The sequence below is a fragment of the Leguminivora glycinivorella genome, chromosome 7 (assembly GCF_023078275.1).
Source record: "Leguminivora glycinivorella isolate SPB_JAAS2020 chromosome 7, LegGlyc_1.1, whole genome shotgun sequence".
NCBI classification, from domain to species: Eukaryota; Metazoa; Arthropoda; class Insecta; order Lepidoptera; family Tortricidae; genus Leguminivora; species Leguminivora glycinivorella.
This window is the reverse complement of record NC_062977.1, coordinates 8,552,890-8,567,233: the sequence shown is the minus strand read 5'-3', so window position 1 is coordinate 8,567,233 and position 14,344 is coordinate 8,552,890. Positions and strand designations below refer to the sequence as shown.

At 34.2% G+C, this 14,344-nt stretch overlaps 1 protein-coding gene across 3 annotated transcripts in view; it reads left to right on the top strand.

The window, feature by feature from the left end:
- The window catches only part of LOC125227898 (transcription factor Sp9), a 136,865-nt gene that overhangs the window by 80,607 nt on the left and 41,914 nt on the right, over positions 1-14,344 (top strand). The window contains exon 2 of one of the 3 annotated variants that reach the window (XM_048132295.1): positions 8,961-9,008. The exons of 1 other annotated variant lie outside the window; for it this stretch is intronic. In XM_048132295.1, coding sequence (XP_047988252.1) covers positions 8,961-9,008 — 48 coding nt within the window. Of the gene's footprint in view, positions 1-1,948; positions 2,120-8,960; positions 9,009-14,344 lie in introns of those variants that run through there. One more of the 3 variants, XM_048132296.1, reaches the window with a different exon arrangement.

The following is a 14,344-nucleotide window of genomic DNA, read 5'->3' as shown; positions in this document are numbered from 1 at the left end:
AGATTTAGAATACCTATGAAAACCATAAGAATTACCTAGAAGCCCAGTTGTCACAGGACCATTGGCTAAAAAGTGGCTGAAGTAGGTGGTACAGACGTAGTGCGAAATATTTTCTTTCCTTCGTGTTTCACGGAAGCTCATGAACGTGTCATGCAATTTCAGTTGGGCTCAGTACAAGAAGTACTAACATTGACCGAGAAACCTATATCTATAAATTATGCACTATATCTGTACAGTCAACCAATTGGAACCCTAGGCCACTCTACAACCATGTCAAAATAACAATTAGTAAGAGATTTCTTACAATCTGATTTATACGTCTGACATATAATATTACGTCAAAGCACATATCTAATAATATACGTCAAAGAAAATATAAGGAGTTGTAGGAAGGTGCTACAAACTATCAATCATAGTACCTGACTAGTTAAAGGACATGAAAAGACGTACTTTCTTTTTAGGTTACACACTTGAACCAGCTTCATTTTACTCACCTACTTACAGAACACAAATAATAACATTTCCTCGTTTGTCGAGCGAAACAATTAATCATGTTCTTTCCACGTGGTTTTCATGATTTATGACATAGAAGTATTATTCATTTTAATTACTAGTTTTCCGCCCAAATTCGTGCCCGAGGAGTTTTTCTTTTTTACCCTTCGTTTAAGTTTTATACGTGAACACTTATACTTTTTTTTTTTGTGAAAACTGTTTATAAAAAGTTATGGTCGCATTTTGTATCTCGTTATAATTTATTATCACAATATATTACGTTACTAGTAAGGTAGACTTATTTCAACAGACTTTGACATATTCAAAGCTAGATTTACTGCTGTAATAAGCCAAAATAGCGGGATCTCAAATAAAAATTTTTTCGACAAATAAAATACATTACGATACTTCCATTTTCAAAATTATTTTAATTAGGTATTTGCGGTTTGTTTAGCTGTAGCGGTAGATAAATCGTCTCTCTATTCGACAAGCCCCAAGCAAACTCGTTTTCAAACGAATGCTCCGCAAACATCTTCTGGCAGAAGAATTCAAATAATGTTCACCATCATATATATGTAATTATATATATTAGTCTATCTATATATAAATTTATATATTAGTATTCAACCTGAGTTTAGTAAATTTATGTTTGATGTCACGATTATATTTATCTCTGTTAGCTATTATTTCTCCTGCGCAAATATATGTTGTCTGTTTAACCCAATACCTGGTAGAGAATGCCTTTTGGCATTAAGTCCGCCATTTGTACATGTTTCTTTAGTTGTGCAATAAAGTTTAAATAAATAAATCGTAGCCGATGACATGGGTTTCGTAGCAAAAAATGGGTTTAGTAAAATGCTCGAGAAAAAGTCAGAAAGCTGGACACACAGAAACTGTTATAAAATAATATTATTAAATTGCATTTGAGACGTTTTTAAACATCCATCTATAGATGTACAACAGAGGTAGTAACTGTTCTTTTATGACAAATATTTTTGCTTTATATTTAGTAACACATGCATTGTGCAACACACAAAGTAAAAAGGTGCTTTTAAAACATGCCACAATAAAAGGGGGTCAAGTTTTTTAAATAATAAAATCAAACTGAAAGGCTTACATACCCTAGTCAAAACTGTGATTCAATTCAAAAATCGCATTATCGTAGCCTCCGCCCTCCAGCGTCGGCCTACGGCCCGCCCCGCGTAAACAAACACATACCGGCCGATTCAAACGTCTGACATCAGAACGATACGTTTTCATCGTGCGTCACGCTCGCGCCAATACAGCTACATGCGAGCATGGTATTTGAATTATATCCTTTACATGTGAAAATAGTATTAGTATAGGTTCGAATGGGCCTGGTAGAGGGGCCACGCGGCCCGACTGAGACGCACAATGTGCAAGCGAGACACCGCTCCGCGCACCAAAACTCGAACCCTACAATTAGTAGGCGAGATTCGTTCGCCGCATCACTCCGTTAAGATAATTGCTCCGAATTTTCTTGGGATTTTCGCGTGTGATGTGACGTCATCGGTGTGGAAACTTATGGGCAGATATGCATTGTGCATACTATCAGCAACATGGGGAGCACCCCGTGAATAATGGGAGTAATCATTATTTCAATGAGGTAACGCTTTTAAATTTTAGAAGCCTTTTGTGACTCTTACTTTGATTTTCTTCGGTGATCTTATTGGAATCCAATTAGGTTCTAATTCCTGTCCTGTGCTAGTTAGGCCAAATTTGAATAAAAAACCTTTATCGCTAAAAATATTTGGCAAAGTAGCATATTAAATATGTAAGTTAATAAATTATTTTATTTTCCGTGTATGGTCGAAAGTGTTTGTCGATGCAAACTAGCACAATGGTCCTATTTTTTATGCTTTTTAGAAAAGTAGGCATCACTTACATGATATTTATACTTATATATGTTTTATTCAAATTTTAGAGTTGATTGTAACGGTTGATATCAAAAATGTCGCAAATATTCTTCAACAAAATTTCGGTATTCGACCATTTCTCTGAATTCACACAATATTTTTAAATGGTTAAACTATGGTTAGTTTAACCGTTTAAAAATATTCCTGAATTGATGCGAAACCTTTTTTAGAGCATTTTTTATTTAAAAACAGTTTAATGTTTTCATAGATTCGTGATGATTTTTTACTAGTTCTGAAAAAAAAATCTTATCAAACACTTTTGTCGTTGAAAAGTTTTCATAATTAATATGACTGAAATGTAGAAATCTGATGCCAAATTTTCGGTATTTTGCCGAGAGAGGGGGCCGAATATTCATATTCCTTATTCCGCTAAAACCACTATTCGGGACATCTCTATACTTAACATGCCTGCATTTTTCAGAATGTCAGGAATAGGTCTACCGGGTCTACCCGGTTTTCGTTACCGGGTCTCGGTAACGAAAAATACTTTTACTTTTATTCAAAATTCAAAAAATTATTCAGCAAATAGGCCACAGGGGCACTTTTACACGTCACATACATTTTAACATAATTTTCATATTTGAATTTAAATTACAATTGATACTAATTTTACCTAATGTATAACGCTACAACAATTTATTAGAGATAATATATAAGGTATCTTCAAGTCGAATTACAAGTATTACTACTAAAACTACACATAATATAAGAAAGTTCAAACAGACATAAAAATCAAAGTCTTAAATGACTTTTATTAAGTTGATTATTAATAATATTCGTGATTATTGCATTTTATGTAGAAGAATGTTTTTGATGTAATTTTCACCTAACAACCAACGAATTTTCATTTATATAAACTAACTTTCCATTCCCCTCATAAAATAATAATTAGTTCACAGCTAAAAGCAAAAGCTAACAAACCGTCAAAGAAGCCATGTCACTTCTCTGCCTCCAAACAAAAGACGGCGTGGTTTACAAAGGGACAAAGCAGTACGGAATAAAAATATTTAATTGGTGTGATTATCGTACAAACACCTCCCGCTGCCTACAGTGCGAACGCGTTTCTTCCTTTGTCCGGAGCCAGTTATACTGCTAATCTAGCATTTCATTGAAATAATATGCTATTTTGTATTGTTGAAAGGTGATATTGATTAGAAATAATAGGTAGTTATTATTCAGACGTCTCTATGTGTGAGTATGTGTAGTTCAATACCAATTAGTTGTTCAGTGAAGTAATTACATTCTGTAAACTTGTATTCTTTGACGACCGGTCTGGCGCAGTCGGTAGTGACCCTGCCTGCTACGCCGCGGTCCCGGGTTCGAATCCCGGTAAGGGCATTTATTTGTGTGATGGGCACAGATATTTGTTCCTGAGTCATGGATGTTTTCTATGTATATAAGTATTTATATATTATATATATCGTTGTCTGAGTTCCCACAACACAAGCCTTCTTGAGCTTACCGTGGGCCTCAGTCAATCTGTGTAAGAATGTCCTATATTTATTTATTATTATTATTTATTTATTACATTTGTTTGGAAAATTGGTGGCATTTATATGAGTAAAATTAAATGATATGAGTTAAATTGTGGCGTAGGCGAGAGGCTGGCAACCTGTCACTGCAATGTCACAGTTTCATTTTCTTTCAACCCCTAAACTTGCCAAGAGTGGCACTGAAGCTTTAGTAGTTTCATGTGCTATGCCTACCCCTTTATGGGATACAGGCGTGATTGTATGTATGTTGTATGTATGTATGTTATATGAGTGAAAATTTAAACTCTATTTGTTAACGTAATTTTACAAAATAACTAATCCGCGAAATAACAATGAAATAAACTCTATTATTATTTGTAGTAGTAGTAGTAGTAAAACACTTTATTGTACCAGAAAATAATACAACATACAAGAAAAAGAGCTTATCTCTGGTACAAAGGCGAACTTATCCCATTAAGGGATCTCTTCCAGTTAACCTTTGAGCAATTGAAGGAGAATTAGAGATGGTAGGCATATAGTACAAACGGCGCAGAAAACGGATTCTAGGTACCTAATAATAAATTATAACTTACACTAACATGCAATATACACGAATATATACATAATAAATATCTATACAAATAGCAAATAATATAAATATTTATATATCCGCATGTATCGACATAATATAAACCTAAAGTTTTTTTATTATGTAGAAAAATGTAAAAAAGGTTTCTATAAATTGCATGTCTGTGCCTAAAAAAGGTGTAATCACCCACACCGACAGATCAGATCTTATTTAAAATTTAAACCAATTTTACCTGATTTTAAGCCACTTCCCACAAATGAACACTATTTAGACCTGAAAGTGTGAAAGCATAGGTACCTATTCTTGATATACACGTGTAATGCAATTGCACTCCGAGTTATCACATAGATGCAGTGATAGCCGCAATAAATGTTCAAGCACCGCACTTCACGTGTAAACCGGCATTATCTTTATGGCCATCTGTACATTTCCGGTTCGCACTTACGTTTCGAAATGTCAACATTGTTGTAAATGACAACTGTTGGAAGTTTTCAGAATGTGGCATTCAATGCCTGAAGGGGTCCTAATGCTTACTCGGCTTTAGGACGAATTTTTGTTAGTATTTCACTTGTGAACGTCCTCGTGCCCATTTTCATAATTCATAATTCATATAATTTATTGCATTCATGTTCATTACATATACAGGTGGTAAAGATACAATAAGTCGGTACATGATACCCTGTTAGGGCGTTGCAATTACTAATTGTAGCTATTTACAAGTTATAAACAGAACTACATTAATCATTACACAATAAAAGAAGCAAAATATGTGATAATAATAATGTGGTAAAAATAAGAACATGTCAGTCAATAATTATCTTCGTCATCATAAAAGCTCAACTATTAAATAATTAAATTAAGTTAAATTAAATATGATAAAAAAAAAAAAAAGATATTTATAAAAAATAAAAAGAGTTAAATTACATTGATTATTTATTTATTTATTCTAGTGTTCTATCTGATAAAAATTCCTCGATTGTATAATATGCCTTTCGTATTAACAATGATCTAAGTTTGTTTATAAATGGTTGTATTTTTTGTTCACTTGTTATGGTTTTTGGTAATTGATTGTAAATTATCACAGATCTATAGTGGGGGCTATCTCGAAACATTTCTAAGTTTGGTTTTGCTGGTAACAATAGTTTGTCTTGTCTTCGGGCACTTTTAACATGGTCGTACAAAGTAATATGTTTCCTAACAAAAACGGCAGTTTCCAGAATGTGAACGTCCTCATCGCACGTCATTCGGACCCTTTAGTAAATGAAAGTCACAAATACTTTGTAATCCTATAAGTTGTTCGCTGTGGCATCGTTTCATAATAGTGTAAAGGCTTGTGCTGCACTATCGTGTGTTCTTGCAAGTTGCACTGCAGCTGCACGTTGAGAGACTAAACTTGAGAGTAGGTAGATTTATAGTGTTGCGATTCGGAGATAAACAGATACAGATACAGTGGTGAAAAAATAAAACAAATACATAAATAGACCTACTTTAGATGTTGTGCCAGTTTAAAGATAAATTTTAGGCTGCCAGTTAATAATACGCGCTGAAACAGTATCTACTTCGTAATATGAAGGTATGTAGGCAGTCAAATAAAAATATTATGGAATGCAAGCTCAAGGGAATCGCCCTCAATTTGGCAGAAATGAAATATTGAGGGATTCAAAACAAGTGCATTTATATATTTAACCCACTTTACTACACAAGAAATAAAAGGGCGGACTTGAAAAATATGGGCGCATTTTAATGATAGGTATAAACAACGCATTTTTCATGGCACCTTCCTCATTAAACATCATAATTATTCTTATGATGACACATATTTTACACATTAGCATAATATTTAATAAACTGCAATATTTCGCACACCGTAGATATTATCAGATTATCACCAAGAAGTATTACTTATAAATATTTGCGTGCTTGAATTTCTATATAAGTAATGATTTTCTATATTGTAAATAAATAGGTATATGGTACATTTTGTTATTATACCTACTAGTTTTTTTTATAGTCTGTTACAAAAGTGAAGATTCGTGGAATATATCGGGACCTACATATATATGTATATTTAATGTTTTTTTCTCTTACCGAACATACTCTGATACTACTGATAGATATGTAATAAAAAAATTGTATAGTTATTTTATTGCGTATTTTGTAACTAGATGTATGAGCCATGTTGTTTGATTTAAATAAATAAATGAATGAAATGAAAATAAATAAGTTTGGCAATAGACAATTAATAAAAGCAAATTATGACAATGATAGACATTTAAATAGTTGAGCTTTCGTCCAATTACTTAACGTAATCGGGAAGTAACGATTTGCCAGGTGAAGATAAAACTAAACCGACAAAAAACTTATCCAAACAGTAGATAGGTGCATCAGTAGTGCATATTAGTCATCCACCTAATCTATAATTATTATAATGTATACTTAAAATATTTTTTAGCTCAATCCGGCCAGTCATCGTTATTAAACACAATCCTTTTAAATAGTATTAGAAAGCAGTGGCCGAGTGCATAACATTACCTAAAGGGCAATTACAGTACATTAGAAGTGGTATTAGTAAACTTATTGCATTAGGTATCATGATAATTGTATCCGATGTATTGTTCGGGTGTCGATAGCTTGCTTGTGCAATTTACTGTTTCATTTGAATGAAGAGGCCTCGCCCTCTTTTTATCTATTGGAGGCATTATAGCATTTTCACATACCTATATCAGATCTGGGATGTCCAATGGGACAGGGAAAAATTGGCTAGGAAGGCGATTTTTGATTTTTGCACGATTTCGGCGAATGCTGTTTTTGAAAAATGAGCACTTAAGGATTTGGAATCTAGTGTTATTGACGACTCATTTTCAATTTTATTAGTAGAATATGTACATTGCTAGTAGCGGGGATATTATTGAACTAAATTCGCAAAATCGAGTGGTCGAATTTCAAGAATCGGTCTCCAGATAGTAAAATTAACGAAATGAAAATTCCCTTTGGTATAAATTATTTTTATTCTTGCATTAAAGTTTTCTTTTGATCAACAAACAATAATTAAGGTATAAAACAGTCCATTTGATTTAGAAAAAAATATATCGATAGAATAAATGGAAAATTTGATATACGTACGACTAAGTAACAGATGTAATAGTTTTAGAAACAATAGCCAACATTTCCCACCGACCAAAAAAAAACTAATTAGAAAGTCCCTAAAAACCTATCATAAGTCGGCGTACACACTGAGCGAATTTAATTTGGAGCGTTTTTAATTATGGCGGTTCGTCCGTTCGCTGGCTGGTCCGGCGCCGCGGCCGCCCTGTAATTATGGGCCGGTAATTGCGAGCGCTCGGCGCGTCCAGTGTATCCTAGCCGAGCCACTGAAACTAGACGGATTTGGATTTTCGACGGGGTCTTTTTTGGCCGAAAATTTGGCAGTTTGCATGGTTTGGACAGCTTTTTTACCATAGTCGTCAAATTTTTAAATGCACATGGAAATGCACGCAGCCGCATTGAATGATTGAACAATCATGTAATATCTTCATGAGCCCAGCATATAAGTGTTTTTTATGAGATAAGAAACAAACAAACGAGCAGACGCTAGACAATTCAAAAATTAAAATTTTATTGGAGTGAAATTGTCCCGACTAATGTTTCGTCTGTTCATCCGTAGCTACGATGTCACAGACTGACACACACACGGCCAGACAGACAGACAGACATACACAAAAGGTTTAAAAAATTACAAATATTCTTTTCCATAGTAATAAAAGCCATTAGTCTAAGGTAAACTAAGAGTAAGTTGCCTGCTCAGTTTTCCTCTGCTGCTCAAGATTAGGCACCTACACTCTTTGTGTTTTACCTACCCGGAAAATCGTGTTTTAACTGATAGGAGACTGTAGTCGTATCGGACATCCGATAGCATGGTATTTTTAGTTTTTTTTTATCGTCTTTACAGTGTCGCCTTGTACGGTATCCTCCTAAGACTCAGCAGCATTTGTTTTGTTTTTGAATTTGGAACTCTCATTGACTCTTACAAAAGTTTATTAGACTTAGGGCCAGTTGCATCAACCACATTTGACAGACACATCATCGTCACGCAGCAGAAGTCTATGGAACTTCCCATATAATAAAATTTTACGAACGCTTTAAAACCGGCGGCGGTGACAGACGGTTTGGCGCAACTGACCTAAGAGGGTATGAGTGTCATGCTTGCGAATTTCAATCTGTGAACCTATCGTCACTACTTTAAAAAAAACTTTTATCTTCGTCTGTCAATGAAAAGAAAATTGTAGTAAGTATGTATGGAATGCATATAGACTTACTGCGTTTTAACTTTGAGGAGAAGCATGAGATACGAGATTTTTTTCAAAGTAGTGACGCTATGTTTCTTAACTTAAATATAAGTTACCTCTATCACTCTGTTGTATATAACCTATTATTTACTTTTTTAAACTAACTGTAATTCTCTATTCTCAGGTTAGTATCGACCCCGTGTCCGCGGATCACAAGGACATGAAGATCTTAGTAAGTACCGACATCTTATATCTGTTTATATATTAGTGACGAATTGTGCATGTTTCGTTGCTTTACTATTTATATTAATTTTACTATATCTCTATTAGAGTGAGAACAAGCAAGGTTGACAGCGATTTTGGTAGGGCAAACTGCATTTGTTAAGTAAACTTCATATAATAATTATGTACTATTAGCTGCAAAAGTGCATGGAGCAATTATGAATGAATTCATTAATAAATTCGCGTTAACGCCTTACGCAATGTATAGTATCAAAATCGTTATCAACAGCTTGGTCTGACGTGGTTTTCAGCTCGAGACGGAGACATAGGGCCAGTTGCATCAACCACATTTGACAGACACATCATCGTCACGCAGCAGATGTCTATGGAACTTCCCATACAATAAAATTTAACGAACGCTTTAACGGTGACAGACGGTTTGATGCAACCGGCCCTTAGTTTTTGAAACAAAAAAATCATTGAACATACATACATACGTTCCCAAAACCCCCAGCGGATCTAAATTGAATTTATATATTACAATATAAACATAGATCCTGAAGTTTAACCAAAAAATAGTATGTATGATTCGATGATAAATTAAATTATAAATACGTAATACATAGTTGAAATTAAAACATTGAAATAGAAAGATACCTCATCAAACCATAAAAATATTTACATCTACTTACAATAACCCCTTTCGCACATATAATCCAGATTCGTTACAAAACCGCTAAGCTTTCCACGATCCCGATTTTCCAGGCACGAAATCGAGAAATTATATCGGAACGAATATCGAATGACGAAATCGGTAATGGCGACCATCGATGGCTCGCCATTGTGGCTGAGAGGCGCGAAATGCGTTCGTCACGCGCTGTGTCCATTCGAGATATTGTAATGTCCAAGTTTTATGCATAATGATGCAAAGAAAGTTGATATTTTATAATAGTTTTCTGGGGCGCTTTTGTTGTTATTATCTTTGTTGAAGTGTTCAATTTGAAAGATGTCTTAATATCCTTTCAGTTGTAGGCTGACTTGACTGATCCCTCTTGTATAAAGGCGAATTTAGTCGCGTGAATTTGAGGACCGTTAAAGTTACTTAGAATTCAGGCACACGTAAGTTCTCGCATCGTGTAAATGGGCCCTAAAGGAATTTGTTACAAGATGGGAGATGATTCTGCTTAATCGAAAATTAAAAATTAGTTTATATGTATACTCGTTCATACATAAATATTTCTTTTAGTCTTTATAAACAATTTTATTCCAGAAAAATTAACATGACATAATAAAATCAAACATCATTTAAATAAATTTATAAATATAGGTATGTATTTCCATTTGCAAATTATAAAATTAGGGAGGTATCAGGTACCACTAAGCACACAAATCTAATAACTTTAATTTGCCGTTAACTAATCGATTCTACGCTAAACTCATAAACAATACAAACGGCTCGAAATATACATATAAAAAAACATTCACTATTCGATACTCCCAGTTCCTTTCCTTGTCAGTCCTCACCGCAGGGCGTCGAGTTCTCCTGTCATCTTGACACCTATTTGTCACCGCTAACGCTTGCCGGGTTTTTATTTAATTACCTGCAACTAATTAAACACGTTTGAAAGAATTTTTTTTTATTGTTATGTAATATGGGTGTAAGTTTTTATACATTATGATATTTATGATAGTTCTGGTTTAGGTATCGTTAGTCGTTACTAGGAAGAAAATCTAAAATTTTATGGGTAAGATGAAAAAAATGCTGGATCTTTTACGATAACCAAGTATTCACCCTATGTCTTGCTAGTACAAAAAAAAATAAGTAGCAGATATTTCTCCTTAAAAAAAAACAATTTAGATAATATTGATTTTACCATACTTTTTTTTTACTTCTGGCTTTTAGAGTACTAGTAACATATGCAAATGACGAGACTATTAACATGCATACGAATGAACACTTGACATGTCTAAGCTATCTCAGAGTATGTGCCTTAAAGCCTTTTCAGAATTTGGGACCCCCCAATTAGCGTAAGTTGTTAACAAAAATTAACTCACTGTCAGTTTTGTGACGATAATTAAGCATGAAATTTCTATAAAAATATTGTATTTGTGTTAATTACATAAACTTTAAGCGATAATCTACATTCAGAATGTGAAAAAAAAAATTTTTAGACAGATTTTATGCTTAATTGTCGTCACAAAACTGACAGCGAGTTAATTTTTGTTAACAACTTACGCTAATGGGGGGTCCTAAATTCTGAAAATGCCCATATAGCACTACAAGTACGTACTACAAGTAAATTTTATATAAGCTCTACTCGCCCATGCAAACTCGCGCTGAAAGCTTTTTGTTTGAATACAATCTCCGATTGGAATAAGCAATAATGTTCAATTGAAAGGGCTATCCATGAATAATGCGCACAATGTGCATTGAGCAGGATTGAACCCGCAACCCGCCTCGGGCGCCGACGCGTGTGGCCGAATGTGCAACGTTAGAACATTTTGCAATGGAAATGCTATTGAAACCTTAGTCAATTGATACGTAGATACCTATATCTACGTTTAACAATGAAGTAGAAGAGCATTTTATGATGAATATTTTACAAGTGCTTTACTAAAAATTTTGAACGATAAAAACATTTAAAATACTTAAAAATAATTTATTTTTTAATTAAAGGAAAAATGAAAAAATTCACAACTCCGGCAGGACTCGAACCTGCGACTTTGGGCTTGCCGGGGCCATAAGAAAAGCGGAAGTGTGAATTTTTCCATTTTTCCTTTAATTAAAAAAATATGTAATATTGCTCGCAGATGTTTCTGCATGATGAAAAAAGAAACAAAATAAAAATAATTATGCACATAAACATTATTTTAACATCTTACATTAATATTACACATTTTGATTGTTAAATAAATTAATGAGTATGAGCTCAATTTATGTGTCATGGCGACTTCATATCTAACGTTTTACCGTGCGATAAAAACTCCGATGCCTATTATAGAGAGTTATAAGTACATTATTATGGAAAAAAAACAGCGCTAATTGACCGAATCGCACGGTTAGTCTATATATAATAATAATAACTAACCCCTGGACCTACTGATTAAGCAGAGCCACTTAATCAATTTTAAATATTAAATATAATAAAACCAACCTAGAACTATAAGTAAACTTACCAAAATACGAAGAAATTGGACGCAAAAGAAATAAAGAGGGACGTATTAGGTTCTACCTTGAGTATCTACTGGTGAGTCCAAACTTAATACATACTTAAAATTAAATCGTATCTAAGGGCATTTTCAGAATTTGAGACCCCCCAATTAGCGTAAGTTGTTAACAAAAATTGACACGCTATCAGTTTTGTGACGATAATTAAGCATGAACTTTCAATAAAAATTGTTTTTGTGTTAATTACATAAACATTAAGCGATAATCTACATTCAGAATGTGAAAAAAGTAAATTTTTGACAGATGCGGGCTTAATTTTTGTTAACAACTTTTGCTAATTGAGGGGACGCAAATTCTGAAAATGCCCCTAAACTTCGGTGTTTTTGAAATGTACATTTTCAAAAAATATGTTCGACATTTATGGTCGATAAATGCTCCTTTACTCTCTTTACTCCTTTACTTAATTGATTATAGAAAATTAGAGTTTATTTACTAATTAGATATAAGATACATAGTTGCCTATGTAATGAACAGCTACCTAATTTGTTTTCATTTGGATTGGTTAAATTAAGGCGTAGGTATCATAATCTAGCCTTATTTGTACCTACATAAATACCTGAATGTTTACGTAAAATTAATTAATATCCACCGACCACATTCCTTAAGCTACTAAATATGGTTGGTTGCATTATATTGGTGCAAAGCCAAATTGTAATAGGACGTGATTTCTTGCACTAGGCAAGTCGAAATGAGTCAGTTGCACGCTAGTATTAATATTATGTTGCCGAATGTATGTAATAAAACGTGATAATATATGTACTAGTATACATTGTATGTATACTGATTGGTCAATGTAAAATGGACTCGTTTTTCATGTTGTTTAATCGAATTGTTTAATTTTATTTTTATTTCCACACATCCACAATACATATAAATAAAATATCAAATGTCATTCTGAATTATACCTCCGTTGCCTACTTTTAGTAGACACACAGGAAAAAGCTTGGGTTAGATAAATACCTTCAGTTTTTAACTGAAAATGTTCCGCCGAGATAAGCAGCAATATCTAAGGCAGATGTTAAGTTTAAGGGTAACGAAATTATGATAGAAAGTTTATTTTTAACCCCCGACGCAAAAACGACGGGGTGTCTTTCTGTCTGTGTGTGCGTCTGTCTGTGGCATCGTAGCTATTTAGTAGGCATAATTTTGAAAAAAAACCCCCGACCGCGACTTAGTTGACCGATTTTCATGAAAGATGGCTAAGAACACTCCAGACTAATTCAGCTTTCAAACAAAAAAACTAAATCTAAATCGGTTCATCCGTTCGGGAGCTACGATGCCACAGACAGACACACACACAAACAGACAGACCACGTCAAACTTATAACACCCAGTCGTTTTTGCGTCGGGGGTTAAAAATAGGCTTCTATCCTGCTATATCGTTTCTTTTAAACGCTTTTATTGCCATAGGTATTACACACTGACATTTTTTTCCAGGGGGCCGATTTTTGAATCTCACGGCGTTCGAATTCAGAAAATTGTCACCGAAATTGCCTACTATTTTCAGTGACAATTTTCTGAATTCGAACGCCGTGATATTCAAAAATCGGCCCCCAGGTGGGATCTACTTTCTCTTGATATTTTGCTAGTAAAATCAACCGAACTAAAAGTCTCTTTACCTATACATGGTTTACCTAACTAATAATGCCCTTTTTAGTACAAAATCACCCGTACCTTAATAATATATCTGATATCTATATTAAGCTAATATAAGGTGATTTGTATGACCAGCCAGTTCAGTAGTTAGTAAGCCTAACGGTTTAGATATTACACTGTCGTCCTAGCCAGACTGATAATCGTTGCCACTACGTGGCGATCGAAACGCAACTGGCTCTGTCGCTCCTAATATGGTAGAGTAACAGAGAGAGCTAGCTACGATACACTAAGAAGCGTAAGCAATTGTGGCGTTGGCTAGGGTACCCTGATGTGAATATTGTGTGAACTGTGAATGAAGCTTTGACATTGTGAAGCGGTGAGCGGCAGCCATACGTGCGAATGAAAAGTCCCATCGCTGTGTCTCACTCCAATGTATGGCCGCCGCTCACCGCTGTCGCGCTTAGACCAATGTCGTGGCCGGGCCGTTAGCACTAACTTAGCTGGATGTCAAGATAAATTAC